Source organism: Petaurus breviceps, unplaced genomic scaffold (assembly GCF_028583685.1).
Source record: "Petaurus breviceps papuanus isolate PSGF00001 unplaced genomic scaffold, PetGlider_PUasm1.0 138, whole genome shotgun sequence".
Classification (NCBI taxonomy): domain Eukaryota; kingdom Metazoa; phylum Chordata; class Mammalia; order Diprotodontia; family Petauridae; genus Petaurus; species Petaurus breviceps.
The window spans coordinates 30,339,296-30,357,768 of record NW_027185694.1 but is presented as its reverse complement, the minus strand read 5'-3'; the positions used below and the strand labels follow the sequence as shown (position 1 = coordinate 30,357,768).

At 45.3% G+C, this 18,473-nt stretch overlaps 2 protein-coding genes across 2 annotated transcripts in view; one reads left to right on the top strand and one right to left on the bottom strand.

The window, feature by feature from the left end:
• The first annotated feature begins 531 nt into the window (after positions 1–531).
• Positions 532–12,585, top strand: DOC2A (double C2 domain alpha). The gene is made up of 11 exons (XM_069063533.1): positions 532–758; positions 1,926–2,230; positions 5,365–5,444; positions 5,868–5,942; positions 6,174–6,283; positions 9,343–9,469; positions 9,623–9,682; positions 9,955–10,118; positions 10,474–10,555; positions 11,390–11,486; positions 11,656–12,585. The coding sequence occupies exons 2-11, from the start codon at positions 1,939–1,941 to the stop codon at positions 11,793–11,795; spliced, it is 1,227 nt and encodes a 408-aa protein (XP_068919634.1). The 5' UTR covers positions 532–758; positions 1,926–1,938; the 3' UTR covers positions 11,796–12,585.
• INO80E (INO80 complex subunit E) overlaps positions 12,366–18,473 on the bottom strand; it is a 10,198-nt gene continuing 4,090 nt past the window's right edge. Inside the window, exon 6 of the mRNA XM_069063547.1 lies at positions 12,366–13,204. Coding sequence (XP_068919648.1) covers positions 12,980–13,204 — 225 coding nt within the window. The 3' untranslated portion in view covers positions 12,366–12,979. The remainder of the gene's footprint in view (positions 13,205–18,473) is intronic.

Genomic DNA, 18,473 nt, shown 5'->3' with positions numbered 1-18,473 from the left:
GTTTGTGTGTGCATACTAATTCGTACAAATGTGTGAATGCGCACGAGTGTATCTGTGAGCATAGAGTTGTGTTGTGAAAGCAGGGGGTTTGGAGATATATAAATACATGCGGGATCACATCTGAATTAAGGAGTATGTTTGTATGAATGTGGAATCATCTGTCTCGGTGTGATACACATATGAATATGTATGTGAATAAGTGTAGGGAGCTATAAACATGCGTGTCAGTGAGAGTGTATATGACCGTGTATGATGTGTGGGTGTGGTAAATGTGAACATGTCTGAATGCATGGGAGGAGGATTGCATGTGTGAATGGAATCTGTGTGATCATATGTGTGTGTGTGTGTGTTGGGGGGCTCTGTTTTATGTATGAGTGTGTTGTGTATGTATTTACCTCCCACCCAAGTCTGCTTCCATTCTTCTTTGTCTGTCCCTCTGTCCTCTCTTCATCCATCTCTCTCTCTCCATCTCCCTGGCTTCATCTTCGCCTCCACCTCCCTCACCCCCTCCTCCCCAGCAGGCTTTCTCTCTCTCTCTCTCTCTCTCTCTCTCTCTCTCTCTCTCTCTCTCACTCACACACACACACACACACACACACACACACACACACAAGCACGCACAGCCGGACTCCTCTCTCTCCACCTCTGGAATCTCCTCTTATCTCTGCGTTCCCTGCTGCTACCTCTCCCTGCACCTTCTGAGACTCCCTTTCTGCTGTCCCCCTGGTTCTCAAGCACCTGTTGGACCACAGAGACAGGTGGAAGGGGCTGGGCTGGGCTGGGCTGGGTGTGTATATTGGGGGAGGAGGTGGGGAAAGAGGTTGTGTGTCTGGGGAATCTGTGTTTATCTCTCTCCATTTACTGCAATCTATCGGCAGTCGGCAGTCAGGAAGCCCAGTGCCAGTTGAGAGGAGAGCAAGGGGCTCCCCCAGCAGGCCCTGAGGAATAGGGGTTGAGGGAGAAGAAGGGATGAACAAACCCAACGGGGAGGCACCGAGGTCCGGGAGGAGCAGACAGCCCACAGGATAAATGGAGTCTAGGGAGGACAGACAGCCCAAGAGACAGACAGGAGAGGGGGGAGGGGGGAGAGGGGAACTCAGACTGAGCCTGGTGGGGAGATAGCCTTCGGGGAGGAATCTAGGCAGCATGAGAGAGGAAGGACAGAGGGAGTCCAGGATAAGGGTTAAGACCAAGGGCAAGAAAGTCAGAACCTCTGTCCAGGGAAATTTCCTGGAGGTGGGGGAATAGGACCGAATCTGAGAGGGAACAGGGTTGGAGTCAGACTCTGGCCCCTCAGGGCCAAATAAGGGGCAGAGAAAGATGGGCTCTGGTTAGAAAGGAAGCTGAGGGTGGAGAACAGGGTCAAGACAGTCACTCTCCCTATTTGCCCATATGCTGTCTGTCGCCCCCCATAACCATTCCATTTCAGGCCCACGAATTTAAGTCAATGAAGGGCTGACAGACACAGGCAACTAACTCACTTCCACGGAAGAGAAGGCCTGTGGTCTGGCTATTTATGAGGATATAGGTCCCAGTCCACCTAAGCCCTCCCAGAGATCCCACTTGGGGCCCCATATGGTCCCTTATAGGGATGATCTAGTTTTGTCCCCACAAGGCTCTGCTACTATCTATATCCTCTGCTCTTGCCCCTAGCACCTCCCAAGAGGAATGACCTCTCCCTCCCCTCCCCCTGCAGCCTAACAGGCCCTGAGATCCCAGAGCCTCCTCTGGGGGGGTCTGCTCTCATTTCCTATTTTTTGGAGGCCACACCCCCCCAGGGCAGGACCCTTACTATCCTCTAGGAGGAGGATGTCCAGAAGACTGGAGGAGGGGGAGTCTACAGGAGAAGGGTGAAGAGGAAAGGTCATTTAAGTTTTTAGAGGAGAGGGATCCACAGCTAACTTTCCCTTTCCTCCTTTCTCCAGGGGGTACGTGTGAATGAGGGGCCGAAGGAGTGACCGGATGACTATTAACATCCAGGAGCACATGGCTATCAACGTGTGCCCTGGCCCCATTCGACCCATCCGGCAAATCTCCGACTACTTTCCTCGGCTGGGGCCTGATGGTGGTGGGAGTGGAGCAGGCTCCCAAGCCCAGCTCTCTCCAGGGACTGGGGCTGAAGCTACACCCAGCCTAATGCCCCTGGCTCTGTCCCCTGGGGCTGGTATTCGAGGGGCTGGGGCCTCTGAGGAGGGGGCTGAAGTGGACAGCTACGACTCAGATGATACCAGTGAGTCTGGGGAGATAGGGAAGGTGCTGGGGTCTCAGGACAGCTGATCATGGGGAGACCCCTAGGAGCACTGGGAAGGGGAGACTCAGGAGATAGAGGGCCCTAAAGGACAAAGAAGGGGAAGCCAGGGACACCAGGCTCCTCTGGGGAGAGAAAGGCCCTGATGTTGCAGCCTAGCTACTGTACTCAGAGTGACATTACATCTGCCAGCCTCAATATTAAATATTTGTGCTGAGACATCCTCCCACCTACACAGAGCTCAAGCCCCAGCCACAGCTGAGGACATGGAAGCAAAAGCAATTCTCTCTCTGTCTCTCACACACAGACACACACAAAACATGTAGTTACACAATCACGTACACAGTTACATACATACATATTTCCTGACACATAGATTGTCACTCATCCTCAGACCTCACACAGGTACACAGACAGAAATACCTGGAAATTCTTTTACACACTTCTATAGACATCTATACTTCTACTCATATACACACAGGCACTCAAATTCATGCACACACAGAAAGTCTACACATAGTCACACTCATACCGTTACGTACTCACATGCATAGGCACTCATTTCTCCTCTCATACTGATACACACTCTTCATTCTCTCTCTCTCTCTCTCTCTCTCTCTCTCTCTCCCTCTCTCTCTCCCTCTCTCCCCCTCTCCTCCTCCCTCTCTCTCTCCCCCCCCCCTCCCTCTCTCTCTCTCACACACACATACACACACACACACACACACACGATCCCATCTCAGAAATTCACACACACAGTCCAGGCCTCTTAGTTTTACCTTGACAAATATTTATTAAGTGCCCCAATATCTTTAAGTACTAAGTACCTACTTAATACTTAATGTACCAGGCATTACTCCAGGCAATGGATAGAAATATAAAGACAAAATGAAATGGTCCTTGCCTTCAAAGGCCTTACATTTTTAGGGGTGGATGTGGAGTGGCATGTGGTATACACAGTTAAGCATAATACAAGGTAATTTTAAGATGGATCACGCATTAACAGCTCTGGTTAACAGGGAAGACTTCTCACAGAATGTTATACCTAAGTTGAACCTTAAAAGGAAACTAGAGATTTTAAGAGGCACAGGTAAGGAGGGAGCTAATTCCAGGCATGAGGAAGAGTCTGTTCCAAGGCAGAGACTGGAGTTGGAATATTGAGTTCAGGGATCAACTAGCAGGGCATGGCTAGAATGTTGAGCATGTGAAGAGGAGTAATATTAAACATTTGGGAAGGTTGTGGAGTTAGCTTGTGGAGGGCTTTAAATACTAAACTGAGATATTTTATTTTCTGCTAGAGGCTATAAGTAGCCATTGAAAATTTTTATACTGGAGAATAATATAGTTAGCCTTAGTATGGTCATCTCTGCCTTGGTGTGGAGAATGGATTAAAGAAGAGAGAAATGAGAACCAGGAAGAACACAATTAGTAAGTAGATAATTGTAATAATTCAAGAAAGAGTTAGCACAAACAAAAGCAATACAGCCAATATTGAAAGGAAAGTAGAAAAATGGGAAAATTTTTTACAACAAATATCTCTGATAAAGGCCTCATTTCTTCTTTTTTTTTTTGGAGGGCAATTGGGGTTAAGTAACTTGTCCAAGGTTACATAGCTTTTTTTTTTTATTTAATTTTTTTGCTTTTTGGAGGAAAATTGGAGTTAAGTGACTTGCCCAAGGTCACACAGCTAGTTTTATATTAAGTGTCTGAGGTCGGATTTGAACTCAGGTCCTCCTGACTCCGAGGCCGGTGCTCTATTCACTGTGCCACCTAGCCACCTAAAGGTCTCATTTAGAAGTTATATAGATAACTGAGTCAAATTTATAAGAATACAAGTCCATTTCCCAATTGACAGATGATCAAAGATATGAACAGGCAGTTTTCAGACAAAACAATCAAAGCTACCTGTAATCATAAGAAAAATGCTCTAAATTACTATTGATTAGAGAAATGCAAATTAAAACAACTCTGAGGCATATCTCACACCTATCAGATTAACTAATATGACAGAAAAGAAAAATGTTAGCAGGGATGTGGGAAAATAGGATACTAATGTACTGATGGTGGAGGTGTGAATTGATCCAACCATTGTGGAGAGTAATTTGGAACTATGCCCAAAGGGCTATATACCCTTTGACCCAGTAATACCACTACTTTGTCTATATCCCAAAGAGATTTGAAAAAATAGGAAAAGGACTAATTTGTAAAAAAAATATTTATAGCAGCTCTTTTTATGGTGGCTAAGAATTGGAAATTGAGGGAATGTCCATCAATTGGGGAAAGGCCAAACAAGTTGTGATACATGATTGTAGTGGGATATTATTATGCTATAAGAAATGATGACCAGGATGATTTCAGAAAAACTTAGAGAGACTTAAATGAACTGGTGCAGAGAGAAGTGAGCAGAGATAGGAGAATATTGTATATAGTAATAACAATATATGATGAACAACTGAAAATTATTTAGCTATTCTCAGCAATACAATGATCCAAGACAATTGCAAGGGACTCATTAGGAAAAATGCTATCCACCTACAGAGAAAGCACTGATGGCATCTGAATATAGACCAAAGCATATTATTTTTCACTTTCTTTCTTTTCTGGTTGGAGTTTTCTTCCACAAAATGACTAAGATAGAAATATATTTTACATGATTGCACATGTGTAACCTATATCAGATTGTTTACTATCTCAGGGAGGGAGGAAGAAAGGGAAGGAAGGATAGAATTTAAAACCTAAAACTTAAAAAAAATGTTTAAAATTGTTCTTACATGTAATTGGGGAAAAATGAAATATCATTAAAAATAGCTCAGGGAAGAGTTGAGAGGATCTGTTAGAGTCTATGAAAAAGGGAAAAGAGGATGAAGGTGAAGGATGGTAAAGGTAGAAATGACTAAACTTGGAAGCTGATGGTCTACAGGAAGAGAAGAAAAGAGAAGGCTTGAGGATGAGTCTGAGTTTTCAACCTTTGTTGAGTGTGAAAAATTTGTGGTGCCCTCAACAAAAATTGGGAGATTTGGAGGCAGTTGTTGGGAGGATTGGGGGTGGCTGAGGGAGATAATGAGTTCTATTTCAGACACATTAAGTATGAGATGTGAATGCCTCTCTCTCTACAGCTGCCCTGGGCACCCTGGAGTTTGACCTTCTCTATGACCAGGCAACCTGCACCCTCCACTGCAGCATCCTCAGGGCTAAGGTGGGTTCCAGACATACTTCTACAGGCCCAGCCCCTCCTTTCTTCCCCACAGCCCTGTTCCCTTCTCCCAGGGCCCTAGCAATTAGTGGTAGGGGGTTAGTGATGGGATATTCCTTCTTTCCTCTTTCCCTTCTGCCTTCCCAAGTTGAACATTTCCTCTCCAGCTTCCTGTCTCTGTCTATCATCTTTAGCTTTTGTTTGTCTCACTATTGTTCCATCTCTCTTTGGGTTTCAGTTTTAATCTCTGCCTTCATCTCCCTGCCCCTCCTATACACTCTCCTCCTCTCTCTAACCTTTTCCTGGTCATGTATCTTTATGATGGGGGAGAAGATGATGGGGTTTTGGGAGGCCTGGAGAATCTCCTTGGGCTCAGGGAGGGGGGAACTGAGAGGAATCTCTACTCTTCTAACCCTCCATGGATAGGGTCTCAAGCCCATGGACTTCAACGGCCTGGCTGATCCCTACGTCAAACTACACCTCCTGCCAGGGGCCTGCAAGGTATTTTCCTTTCCTAAGGTATCTTCTGAATCAACTTAATGTATCATCATCATCATTTAAGCTTCTACTAAGGGCTAGACACTGAAAGAGATACAAAATGAATTAAAACTGACCTCAAAGAGTTTATAATTGAATAGATTCCTCCTCTTCCACCTTAAGCTCTGTTTTTTCTTCCCTTTGTGGGTGCTCTCTACTCCTTGGGGAACCCTTTACCCCTTTTATAACCAATAGGCCAACAAACTGAAGACCAAGACTCAAAGGAACACACTGAACCCCGTGTGGAATGAAGACTTAATGTACAGGGGGATTACCAATGAGGACATCACCCGGAAGGTGCTCAGGTGAGGCCCAGAAAGCTCTTGACCTAATTTATTCCTTTCCATCTCTCCCTGGGGCCTTGACCTTTAAGTCACTCACCCCACCCCCACCTACACCAAGATCTTTATGCTTCCCACCTTCACTTTCCACCCTTTTCAGCCTTCATTCTTGCTCATATCATTCCCATCTTGAAAGAAAAAATAACCCTTCTCTTTACCCTGTCGATCCTTTGAGCTATTAATCTAATTCTTTTACAATTAATGGACAAACATTTAGAAAGGGTAGTATACATTGGTGCATCCCTTCCCCTCCCAATTCACTCCTTAACCCACTGAAATTTGGTTCCTTCTCCAATCCTGCAACCTACTGAAATTGCTCTCTCCAAAGTCTGGGTGATCTTATTGCCACATCTAAGTGGTGTCCTGAGATCATAGTGCTAGAAGTGCTTAGTGCTAGAAGGAGCATTAAAGATCATTTTGTCTAACCCCTGAATTTTACAAATGAGGAAACTGAGGCCCATAAAGGGAAGTGACTTTCTCAAGGTCTAAGTCTTCACATCTATTGACATTTTTATAACAAATGATTCTGTTAACTACCCCTTTCTTGTAAAAATTCTCTCCTTCCTTGGTTGATCAGGTTCCAATCCTTCCCTTTCTAACCCACCAGGCTTAATATTAATTTTCTAATATTATCTTCCTAAAACATGACTCTCAGTCTAACAGGCCTCTGATCAAAAACCTGCAATAGCTCACAACAGCATAATAATAACCATAAATATTAAGAATTATTATTACTCTTCTTATATAAAAAGGGACCTGTTTCTATTTGAACTTCATCAAAAAGCCAAGAAAATTGAGATAAATTATAAAAATAATTGACAGTATAACTCTTTAAGGTTTACAAAATACATACATTCTTTGATTTGGGTTTGATTATCTTACTCCATCAAATATAATTCTTTCTATTACTCAAGACCCTCTATAATCTGACTGATATACCTAATCAGTGGCCAAGTCCTGCCATTTCTTTGACAGGGAAAGGGAAGGATGAAATATGACTATGTAATCATGGGTGATTGGGGAAATGGTAGTGTCATCAATAGAAATAGGGACCTAAGGAAGAACTGGTTTAGGCAAGCAACAGTGAATTTGAGTCTGCATATGTTGCATCCAGGTGGAGCTGCATGGCAGATGGCTGGAGATAGGAGTCTGGAATTCACGAAAGAGATGAGGGCTGGAAAGAGAGATTTGGGAATAGTCTGCATAGAAATAATAGTTGAAGCTGTGAGAGTGGATGAGATCATCAAGGGAAAGAGTATTTAGAGGAACATGGAGAAGATGGCTGAGGACCAGACCTTGAGGGATGCCCACAGTAAGATAACAGAAGGGAAAAGAGAAGCCAGGAAGAGAAAGAGGCAGAGAAGGATTTATCAGAGAGTTAGGAGGAGGGCTGGAATATTACAGTGTTACAGAAGCCAAAGGTAAGAATATATCCAGAAAGAAATGAAAAATAGTGTCAGATGATAAGGAGAGGTCAAAAAGGATGAGGACTGAGAAAAGGCCATTTAGATTCAGAAGAGAGGAAGGCATTAATGACCTTGGAGAGAACAATTTCAGTAGAGTGATAGGGACAGAAGCCAGATTGCTGGGGATTAAGGAATGAGTGGGTGGTGAGCTAGTGGAGGCAGTGAGTATAGAATAAACCACATGAGGAGTTTGGAAGTAAAGGAAAGGAGAGAAATAGAAAGGTAGTTTGAGGTGGCAGTAGGGTCAAGCCAGTGTTTTGTTAGGAAAGAGGAGATATGAATGTGTTTGTGTAGGTGGTGAGGAAAAAACCAGCAGAGATAGAAGATTCAAATTGAGAGAGAAGATGAAAGCAATAATTGGTGAAACAAAGCCCCAGCCCAAAAGGAAGCAGGAGGGTATGGGATCAAGGATAGAGAAAGTGGGGTTAAATTTGGAAAAGAAGAGAAACAGGAAGGGAGGATGGGTATGGAGCAGTTTGTTGTGATGAGGCTAAGACACAAAGGAATTAATACAGGACTGAGAGGGTCAATGCCTTCCTAGGCCCACAGGTCTCCTCCCTTTTTTGTTTTTTAGCCTCCCCCAACAGCTCTGAGGCCAAGGCTGCCTCCAGTTCCCATCAGCACTCCTAGGCCCTAACTACTCTCTACCACATACAGGCCAGACTATGGAGCCTGGAGGTTGTCATCTCCTGGGGCTGACTAATCTTGGTTAATCTGGGGCTACTCTCTCCCTGACTGTCTCCATCTCTGTGGCTGAGGGGGTTTGGAAGGAATCGAGTAAAGGAAGAGTTCCTCTTGGGCTTGGCCCCCAATTCCAGCTCTCTTCCCCCAGGGAAATGGGGAATGTGGGTACTAGGAAGACCCTCCTGCCTGGATTAATACCCTTCTTTGGCTGGCTAAATGCAGTTGTGGGCTGGGGCCTTGAAGATGTGGAACAAGGAGAATTGGTACCAATAATGTTAGGGCTTAGGGATATGGGGACATATGGCCCATGATTGAATGTGGTCACACTAGTAGAAAAGGTCTTTCTCATACTGGAGAGGGGACCTCTTCTATATTTTACAAGAGCCCCCAGGGCAGGGCATTCCTTTCTTAATTCCTGTTTCTTTAATTCCTCCCCAAAATAGAGAGAGGAGGGAAGAGAGAAGGGGAGCCATTTCCACATGATACTTTCCTGCTAATCAGTGAAAGGAAGGTGGGTTGTATAGGGCTGGGCTTCTAGTGCTCTTACTCCCATGGGTTCCTAATAATGAGGCCCCAGAAGTTTTTATTTAACAGCTTTGTTCCCGTGAGATCCTTACCTCCAACTCCAGGTAGCAAGGTGGAGCTCTCTCTGCTCCATATAGAGGGAGAATCCCCCTCCAGATCCCCTACAACTTTGCTGCAGTATCCTCTGCACCCTGAGAGGGAACCGGTCATGAGGTCATCATAAACATTCAGGGCATCATCTCTGCCCCCTGCCTGGTTCCTCCCACACCTGGGAGAGTTGACTTGAAGTTGAATCTCCAGTGCTAAGATTCTCTGTGACACTCCCTCCTGATGCCTCTGTCCCTCCAGGATCTCTGTCTGTGACGAGGACAAGCTGAGCCACAATGAGTTCATTGGGGAGACTCGGGTCCCACTTCGCCGTCTCAAACCTTCACAGAAGAAGCACTTTAACATCTGTCTGGAGCGACAGGTCCCGGTCAGTTTTTAATATCTGGAGCTGAGATCTCCTGATGGCTGGGGGATGGATGGGGGTGAGGTGGGTGGGAAAAGGGAGAGGGTCTGTGAGCCCAGGAAGTTGATGGAATGGAATAGTTGGCATTTAGAATCTCTTCTTCTCTCTGAACTCTAGTTGGCATCACCTTCCTCTATGACAGCTGCCCTGAGAGGTATTTCCTGTTACCTGAAAGAGGTAAGGAAATCATGCCCCACCCCTTGCCTTCACCAATAGCCTCGTTCAAGAGAAAGAAGGCAGCAGTTTCTGTAGGGAGGAAAAATCCACAATGCAGAAGATCTGCATCATGGCCTTAAGATGTCTTTTGCCAATTCTCTAACTCCCTAAAGACAAGAGGGAAGAAGGCAGGAAAGGAAAGATCATTTCATATCATTGAGCAAGAGAGTAGGTTGGGTGGGGCTAGAGCCATGGGGGTCCAGGTTCTGAGGTGCCACCTCTCTTATCCCCAGTTGGAGCGAGCAGAGCAGGGCCAGGGTCTGCTGGAGGAACGGGGGCGAATCCTGCTCAGGCTCACCTACAGCTCGCAGCGACACGGGCTGCTTGTGGGTATTGTTCGATGCGCCCATCTTGCAGCCATGGATGTCAACGGCTACTCAGATCCCTACGTCAAGACGTGAGGGACCCAGCCCCCCTTCCTTCCTGGGCCCCAAGTGTCCTGACTCCCAGCCCCCAGTCTCCTTTCCCGTGTAAACCTTACTCACCCTATAGTGTTCCTTCCTACAACCATAGAAGCAAAAATTTAAATTTGGATGGGACTTTAAAGAATGTGTCATAAAATGAGTTAGTAACAGGAAATCAGGTATCTTGTATGCCCAATAAATACTCTTCTCACTAGCCACACTGACCCCTAGTCCTCTGTCCTCAGCCCTCCTACAGCAGCCCTAGGTACCTGCTCCCCACCCTCAGTCCTCTTCTACCCTTCCCCATTCCCAGAACCTGGGCATTCTGACCTGCAGTGGTCTCCGCAGGTACCTGAGGCCAGATATTGAGAAGAAATCAAAGCACAAAACATCAGTGAAGAAGAAAACTCTGAATCCTGAATTTAATGAGGTGATTGAGGGGTGGGGAGAAAATTAGGTTAAGATAGTAAGAGGTGGGAGGACTGATCTTGGAGGTGAGGTCATAAGGTGACTTGCTCTCTCCTGTGTGAGAGCACTGGGATACTATTATTTCTTTTCTTTTTTTGCTTTTTGGAGAGGAGAAAGGTAGAGCAATTGGGGTTAAGTGACTTGCCCAAGGACACAAGGCTAGTTTTGTCTTAAGTGTCTGAGGCTGCATTTGAACTCAGGTCCTCCTGACTCCAGGGTCAGTGCTCTTTTCACTGTGCCACCTAGCTGCCCCATATCCTCTTCTTTCTTTTTTTTTTTTTTTGCCTTTTGGAGGGCAATTGGGATTAAATAACTTGTCCGAGGTTATAGGCTAGTTTTTTGTGTAGGTGTTAAGTGCCTGAGGCCAGAACCTAACTCAGGTCCTCCTGACTCCGGGCCAGCGCTTTCCTCACTGCGCCACCGAACTGCCCCTGTCCTATTATTTCTTAGCCATCTGAACCTGGATGAATCTGGAAAAATCAAGGAGCGTTTTTGACTTAAGAGGAAAGGCCTTTCCACTACCAGTGACCCCACCTGAACGAGAAATACACAGATCCTCCTACATCTCTATAGTTATGAAATCTTACTTCCATCTTCTTCAAAGTTCTAAGCCTTAGTGTCTTCAGACAGCCAATGTCTATAAGAAGAGGTGACCAACAGGAGACTTCCTGGTGCTCACATCATTCCTTTTCCTTAGTTGAGCAGGGTTAGAGGCCAAAAATCAGGGAAATAATCTGGGGCAACCCCAAAGGTGAAGGTAGGGTAAAGTAGCCCTCCATATTCCCCACCTCCCCAGGAATTCTTCTATGAGATGGAGCTCCCGGCTCTGGCCACAAAGACCTTAGAGGTTACCGTCTGGGACTATGACATTGGCAAATCTAACGACTTCATTGGTAAGACTCAGCTCCAGTGGATTTTGCTCTAACGGCCAGCATGGGGACCAAATTTATATGTGGAAACCTTGTCATCTATGCATTTGGGAGAAATAAGGCTGCTCGATTTGGGTACTGGACTTAGTAAGCTGATGGGTTATGTACTGGTTCCTTCCTTCCCTGCCCCCAGGTGGAGTGTCCTTGGGTCCCAATTCACGGGGAGAGGCTCTGAAACACTGGGGGGACTGTCTTCGACAACCAGATGCAACCCTGGAACGCTGGCATACCCTGACCAGTGAACTGCCCCCTGCTGCTGCCTCCTCGGCTTAAGACCCCACAAAGATCCCAGCCAACCAGCCCCATGGACACAGGCTACTTCCTAACAGGAAGCAAGAGAATCATGGGAAACCAGGGGCTTCAGTTGGCTGGCTTTCCCCTCTTCACTCTTGGAAAGTGAAGAGGGTAGAAGGGGTTTAAGGAAACTAAGCTCTCTTATCATCTCACTGGGCTTAGGAAAGGACAGAAAAGTCCATCGATTCGAGCCCTAGGAAGAGAAGAGAACTTGGTTCCCAGGCTGCTTCCAGAAAAAGGCCCTTAAGAACCTTAGCAAGAGTGGGAGGAAAGGGGGCACAAGGAAGAACCCCTTCTTGGGGGGTGGGGGGGAACCACAGGGCCATGTGATTGTTGCTCAACTTCGCACGAGTGTGTTGCACGTTTACATGGGGATGGGGGTGGGAGAAACTTCTCCCTATCCCCCCTCAACACTACTTGTCTTATTTTGTGAAATTCACTTTGTTACTGTGGGGATGTCTTTTTGTGAGGGGATGGGTGGGGCTATATATGCAAATTTACTACTGCCTGATGGGATATTATATGCAAATGAACCATACCACTCGCATGTGCAAGGGGAGGGAGAGAATTTATTGCCCTGCTCCCTCCCCCCAACCAGGTTATTTCTCCTCTCATCCACCTCTCCAAGCTGCCCCGGCAAAACTCCCTGCAGTGGGAGCAAACCGGATTAGGAGGGGGTTAGGGAGGGAGGAAATTTCAGAAAACAAAAATAAAACCACCAAGCACCCCTTTAATAAAAGTCTGCAGTAAAAAAACAAAAGAAAACAAACTAGCCCTATCTAGCTGCCCCATGGGTCTTTGCCTTCAGGAAGGGGAGGCAAAGGCCCCCTTGGCTGCAATCCAGGGCAGAGGAAGGCAAAGTACGTGGCAGCAGGGGGCAAGGAAGCCCTGTGCTGACCTCTAGAGTCCATCCACCTTCCCTGCACACTGCTGGCTACAAATCCACATGCGGCATGTGCCGCTTTCAGGGCTGGGGCTGCCTCCCCGCCTCTTCTTTGGGGGCGCCTTGCTGCATGTTTACGCCTCTTCTGATTGTCAATGTCCAGGCCAATAAGACTGGGCATCAATAAATGTCTCCAAAAACACACCACTCTTTGTCTTTGCTGCTTCTGCTGCCATTGCCACCTGGCAACCAGAGGGAGGAAACAGGCTAGGGGAGGTGGTCATTCAGGGATGTCAATCACGAGGTCATCATCGCCGTCCAGGGCATCATCTCCACTCCCTGCATCACTGAACATCTGGCGAGGGACGGTGCTCAGGATGGTATGTGGGGGTAGCTTGGGAGGCCCCAGAGGGGCCAGGGTCGCCCCTACCCCAGCACCACCAGCTCCCCGGCCTGGGAAGGTCAGTGAACCCCCCACTGGACACTCAGATGGCCCCACTGCCATCTGTAGGGAAGATGAAGGAGGAGAAAGATACAGAAGAAGAAAAAAAGATAATAAGGAAAATTTCCCTCTCTATTCTTGGAATGAACTTTTCTGAAAATTCACTGGCCCTTCCATCATTATTGTACACAGTTGAGCAAGGTTACCAATAGCTTTATACTCCAGTTAGATAACCCTCTCTGGGGTTAGTTTGCAGTGCATGCTAAAAAGCCCCAAACTACCAGGGCAACCCTATTACTGCTTCATTTGAAAACTCTGTTCTCTATAGATTTGCAGAATGATTCTTCTCAGGTTGTCTGTTATGATCATTGCCTTAAAGCCATCAGCCCAGTTCAGCCAGGATTCACAGCTAAGTTTCCTGAGTTCCTAAGAAGCAGTAAGTCTTGGCACCAGAGTCTAGCAGTACTGAGTAGAGACATTAGCCAAGTAAAAGGGACAAAATGTAATTTGGTACTTGGGACAGGGGGAGGAGGGGAGAACATAGAGGCCACTTGGTTGGCATTTCACTTCAACTGCCTGGTATGTGGCTAGGTGTACTGTAAATTCTGTAAGAGCCTTGCATTTCACTGGTGCTCAGAAAATGTCTGTTGGCTGAGGGGTGCAGCATGGAGCACGTATGCTATAAAATTTCCCAGCACCTCCTCTCTTCCCTAGATTTCAAACACACGCTAGCAAAATCCTAGGCTGGGAATAAAAAATTGTTGGCAAGCTAGGTCAACAAGTTAACCCAGTAGTTTCAGGAATACAATTCAGGGACATTGTTCTTCCTGAGTCCGCTCCTTTAAATATTTCTGATCTGTCAACAGATGCCTTTCTGAAGGTCTCTCTCAGTAAGGGAAAGGCATGTGATCCATTGGAAAAGCACGGATTTGAAGTCAAGAGACTTGGATTTGAATACTGTTTCAAACCCAATCTCTCAGGGCCTCAGTTTCTTCATCTGAAAAATGGTGGTATCTCAGAGTTATTGAGAGGAAAGTATTTTTTAACCTTTACTCTATCAATGCCAGTTATTAAAGGGGCACCTAACAGTTTTATGACTTGGAATTTTTTCTTAAAATGCCTCCTTGAACTGATATCATATTCCCTGAAGATTTTAAAATCTCCTTAAGGAAATTTCACTAGTAATATGAAATACGTAATATGATATATAGTAATGTAATTTCTGTCTTCAGTCAAAAAATTATCGACCACCCTTATTGGCTCTATGCTGTATTACAGCTACTAGATGGGTCTTCAGCCCAACCTTTCTCTTGAGAATGAGGAGGTAGGTGATGGCTGTGAGCAAACAGCAATGTACACAAGCCATACATCATCCCTCAGCTTGAAAAGATCCTTACTCCATCTCCCCACCCCCACAGTGATTGTCCTCCATCTCTCTCCTCCCTTCAATGGCTAAACTCTTTGAGAAAGTTGTCTACCGGGGCAGCTAGGTGGCACGGTGAATAGAGCACCGGTCCTGGAGTCAGGAGGACCCAAGTTCAAATGCAGCCTCAGACACTTAGCACAAAAACTAGCCGTGTGACCTCGGGTAAGTCAGTTAACCCCAACTGCCCTCCAAAAAGAAAAAAAAAAGTAAACGAGAAAGTTGTGTACAATTAGTGCTTCCACTGCCTTGCCTCTCATTTTCTTAACTCTTTTGCAGTCTGGCTTCCAACCTCATTATTCTACTGAAACTGCTATCAGAAGTTACCAATGATCTCTTAATTGTCAAATCCCATGGCCTTTTTCCAATCCTCATCCTTTGTGATCTCTGCAGTTTTAGTCACTGTTGAGTACTCTTTTCTCCTTGATATCACCCCATCTGAATTTTCCTCCTGTCTGACTACTCCTCAGTCTCCTTACTAAATCTTCAGGCAGGTCTCACCTACTAATTGTTAGTGTCCCCTGACAAGGTTGTCATGAGCCCTCTTCTCTTCTCCCTCTACTTGAAATTCACTTGGTGACCTCGTCAGCTGCCATGGATTTCAATTATTATTTATATGCAATGATTCTCAGATATATTTCTCAAGTCTGAACCTCTCTCCTGAGCTCCCATCTCAAATTTCTTTTTTCTTTTCTTTTTTTAGGGGGGGGAGGCTGAGCAATTGGGGTTAATTACTTGCCCAAGGTCACACAGCTGTGTTACAATGGCAAGTGTTAAGTGTCTGAGACTAGATTTGAACTCAGGTCCTCCTGACTCTAGGGCCTAGCCGGCCCACCCATCTCAAATTAACTGTCTATGGGACATCTCCAACTGGATCTTAAACTGGAGATTGCTTAAACTCAGCATGTCCAAAACTGAACTCTCTCTAAACCACCCTATTTACTTTATTTACCATGAGATACCTTAAAAGTTCTTCTATTTTTTCAATCTCTTGACTGTTTTAATACTTCTCATTGTCTCATGAAGTCATTAGCTTCTATTTTGTTCATTCTAATTTTTAGGGAGTTTGCTCTTTGGGTAAGGTTTTGTACCTACTGTGCTAAACTTTTAAGCCCCTTTCTAATTCTTTCTTCCACAGCTCTTTTTTCTTTTCTAATTTTTTCCCTTAGCATTCTCATTTCATTTCTAAAAACATTTTAAAACTTGTTTTAACTCACTTCATCTCTTCCAAGAATTCTTGTTGAACCTGTCCCCAAGCTGTGGTTTTCTTTGAGGTTTTGCTCGAAGATGTTTTGGTGCCATCCTCTTCTCTTGGCTTTGTGTCTTGAAAGTCCCTGTCACTATAATAGCTTTTAATGGTGGTATTCTTTTATTACTTGCTCATTCTTCCAGTCTATTTCCTGACTTCAAACTGTTAGGATCAGACCCTTCTTCTGGATATATATATATATCTTCTGGAGGGAATATCTAGGCTGATCCTGATGCTATTCTCTTAGGGTACTGAGTGTTATAATATTCCAGGATTTCAAAAACAGCTCAGGCTGGGGACTGGTAAGCTTTCAGGGTTCCCAAGGTGGTCTAATCCAGGGCAAGTCTAATTGCTGTTCCCTGGTTTGAGCTCTTCAAGTTCCTGATCTGAGTTTGGGTCTGAGCAACAGGCCCGTGGGCTTGGCCTTTTGAGGTTTGGTAGACTTCTGCTGGACTCAGTCACTGTCAGTCAAATGAGAAGTTCTGTTGGTTCAGTGACAGAACTGTAAGTTTCTCTTTGGTCTGGGATTCCTGCCTTGGTTATTCCTCTGCAGGCTTCAGGTTGGGGAAGTTGAAACTGAGACTCTACTCCACTTCAGAGTAAGAGCCACAAAGCAACTGTTTGCTTCTGAACTTGTTCCTCATTTAATACACAACCTAGCACCTGTAACTGCTCCTTACCCCAAAAGGCTACCCCTGAATGAAGGCACCCTGATCTGTAACCTGGAACTGGGTAAGTGAACAGCAAAGCTGTGAGCTGGCATCTGTTCCCATACCCTGCATGAAGTATTAGTGCCCTAATGTGGGTCTTTGAACCTGTCTTGTGCTGGTACACAGTCTTAATCCTTTTTCAGTCCTTGGGTGCTAGAATGTGCTTCTGGGCATGGTCCTAGCTAGACCCTGTCCCTAGTATCCACACACTTATCTGTCTCCTTACACTTACCTAGGCTGGAAAAATGACTCACTGTGACTTTTTACTGGATTTCCTGATCAGGATTCGGTCTAGCTCTTTTTTTTTTTTTTTTGGGGGGGGGGGGAGGCTAGCTGTACTTCTTCCTGCTACAGCATCATCTTGGCTCTGCCTCCCTTTTCCTATCACTATTTAGGGTACCACCATCCTCCCCATCATCCAGTCTAGAAACTTAGTCATATTCCTCTGTCACTCTTTAAACCCCTATATCAAATCTGTTGCCAAGTCCTACTGATTCTACCTTTCTAAGCATGTCTAATTATACTCTCTTCTTCTTCTAACATTGCTGTCACACTGGCACAGGCCCTCACCACCTCAGGCCTGGACTACAGAAACAGTCTTCTGGTTGGCCTCCCTGCCTCAGTGTCACCCCACTTAACTGCCAAAATGACCTTCCTAAAGCCCAGGTCTGGCCATATCACTTACTTAGTCAATAATCTCCAATGGCTTCCTTATTACCTGCAGGATCAAACATAAAACCCTCTGTCTGGCTTTTAAAACTCTTCATAACCTGGCCCCTTCCTACCTTTCTAGTCTTCTCACATTTTAGTCCCCTCCATGTACTCTTTGATCCAGTAACACCAGCCTCCTTGCTGTTACTTGAACAAGACTTGAACATTTCCTGACTCCAACTGTTTTCACTGGCTGTGGCCCATACCTGGAATGCAATTCTCTTTTCATTTCTGCCTCCTGACTTCCCTGAAGGCTCAGCTAAAGTTCTACCTAAAGTACTAAAGGCCTTTCCTAGTATTCCTTTATTCTTAGTGCCTTCCTTTTGAGTCTACCCTCAGTTGATCCCATGTGTACTTTGTTTGTATATAGCTGTATGCATGTTGCCTCCAAACATTGTATCCCTAGAGCTTAGCACAGTAACTGGCACAGAATATGGGTTTAATACACGTTTACTGACTAACACCTGACCTATACTATATTCAAGGGACGCTGTGTAAGTCTGAGTTCTTCTTGGAAAGAATAAAGGAAAATAGAGAGGACAAGAGGAGTAAGTCTAGCTTTCTGGCTTGCTAGTTTTTGTCAAACAATACTTTCATCAAGTCACTCCTCTGCTAAGGAATGGTATGGTGCACTGCATCTGAACTCCCCTGCTAGGCTTGGAGGTCCTCAACAATCCAGACTCAACTTAATTGAGAGAGATCTTGTGTATTCTCTAGTCTAACCAGGTTGATTTTAGTCCCAGAAATACACCAATCTCATACTTACCTCTGCCTATGTTATGAACTGCACATGGATTGTTTTCCGTGTTCTCTTCTACCTATCCAAAACCTACTCATTCTTCAAGGCTCAGGTCAAGACCCACCTTCTCCCTGAAGTTTTCCCTAGAGACTTTTATCCCTCCTTATTCACTTTTTCCTTCTCTGTTTCACACAGTTTTGAACTTAAAACCACATGTCTTGTATTGTTTTCAATGTCAATCTTGGCTACCAAACCAAACTGTAGCCCAAGAGTTGGAACCAAATCTTATACTTCTATATGTGCCAATAGCACTGAGCACAGTACATTGGGTATACAACAGGCTCTCAAGATCCTTAAATTTCTATCTATAATCCAAAAACTCCCCTAGATTCAAGCTCTCCTCCAGGGACAGTACCACCTACCATTTTGACAATCCCAAACCCACACTATACCCCCCTCCAAGTGTCCCAACTCCCCCAAAATTTAGGTACCTTGAGCTT

Bases quoted from the DNA above. Each gene is read 5' to 3' on its own strand.
- DOC2A (XM_069063533.1), top strand. From the start codon at position 1,939: ATGAGGGGCCGAAGGAGTGACCGGATGACTATTAACATCCAGGAGCAC. The intron at 10,119-10,473 runs GTGAGGGACCCA...TGGTCTCCGCAG, and splicing joins TCAGATCCCTACGTCAAGAC to GTACCTGAGGCCAGATATTG. The intron at 10,556-11,389 runs GTGATTGAGGGG...CCACCTCCCCAG, and splicing joins TGAATCCTGAATTTAATGAG to GAATTCTTCTATGAGATGGA.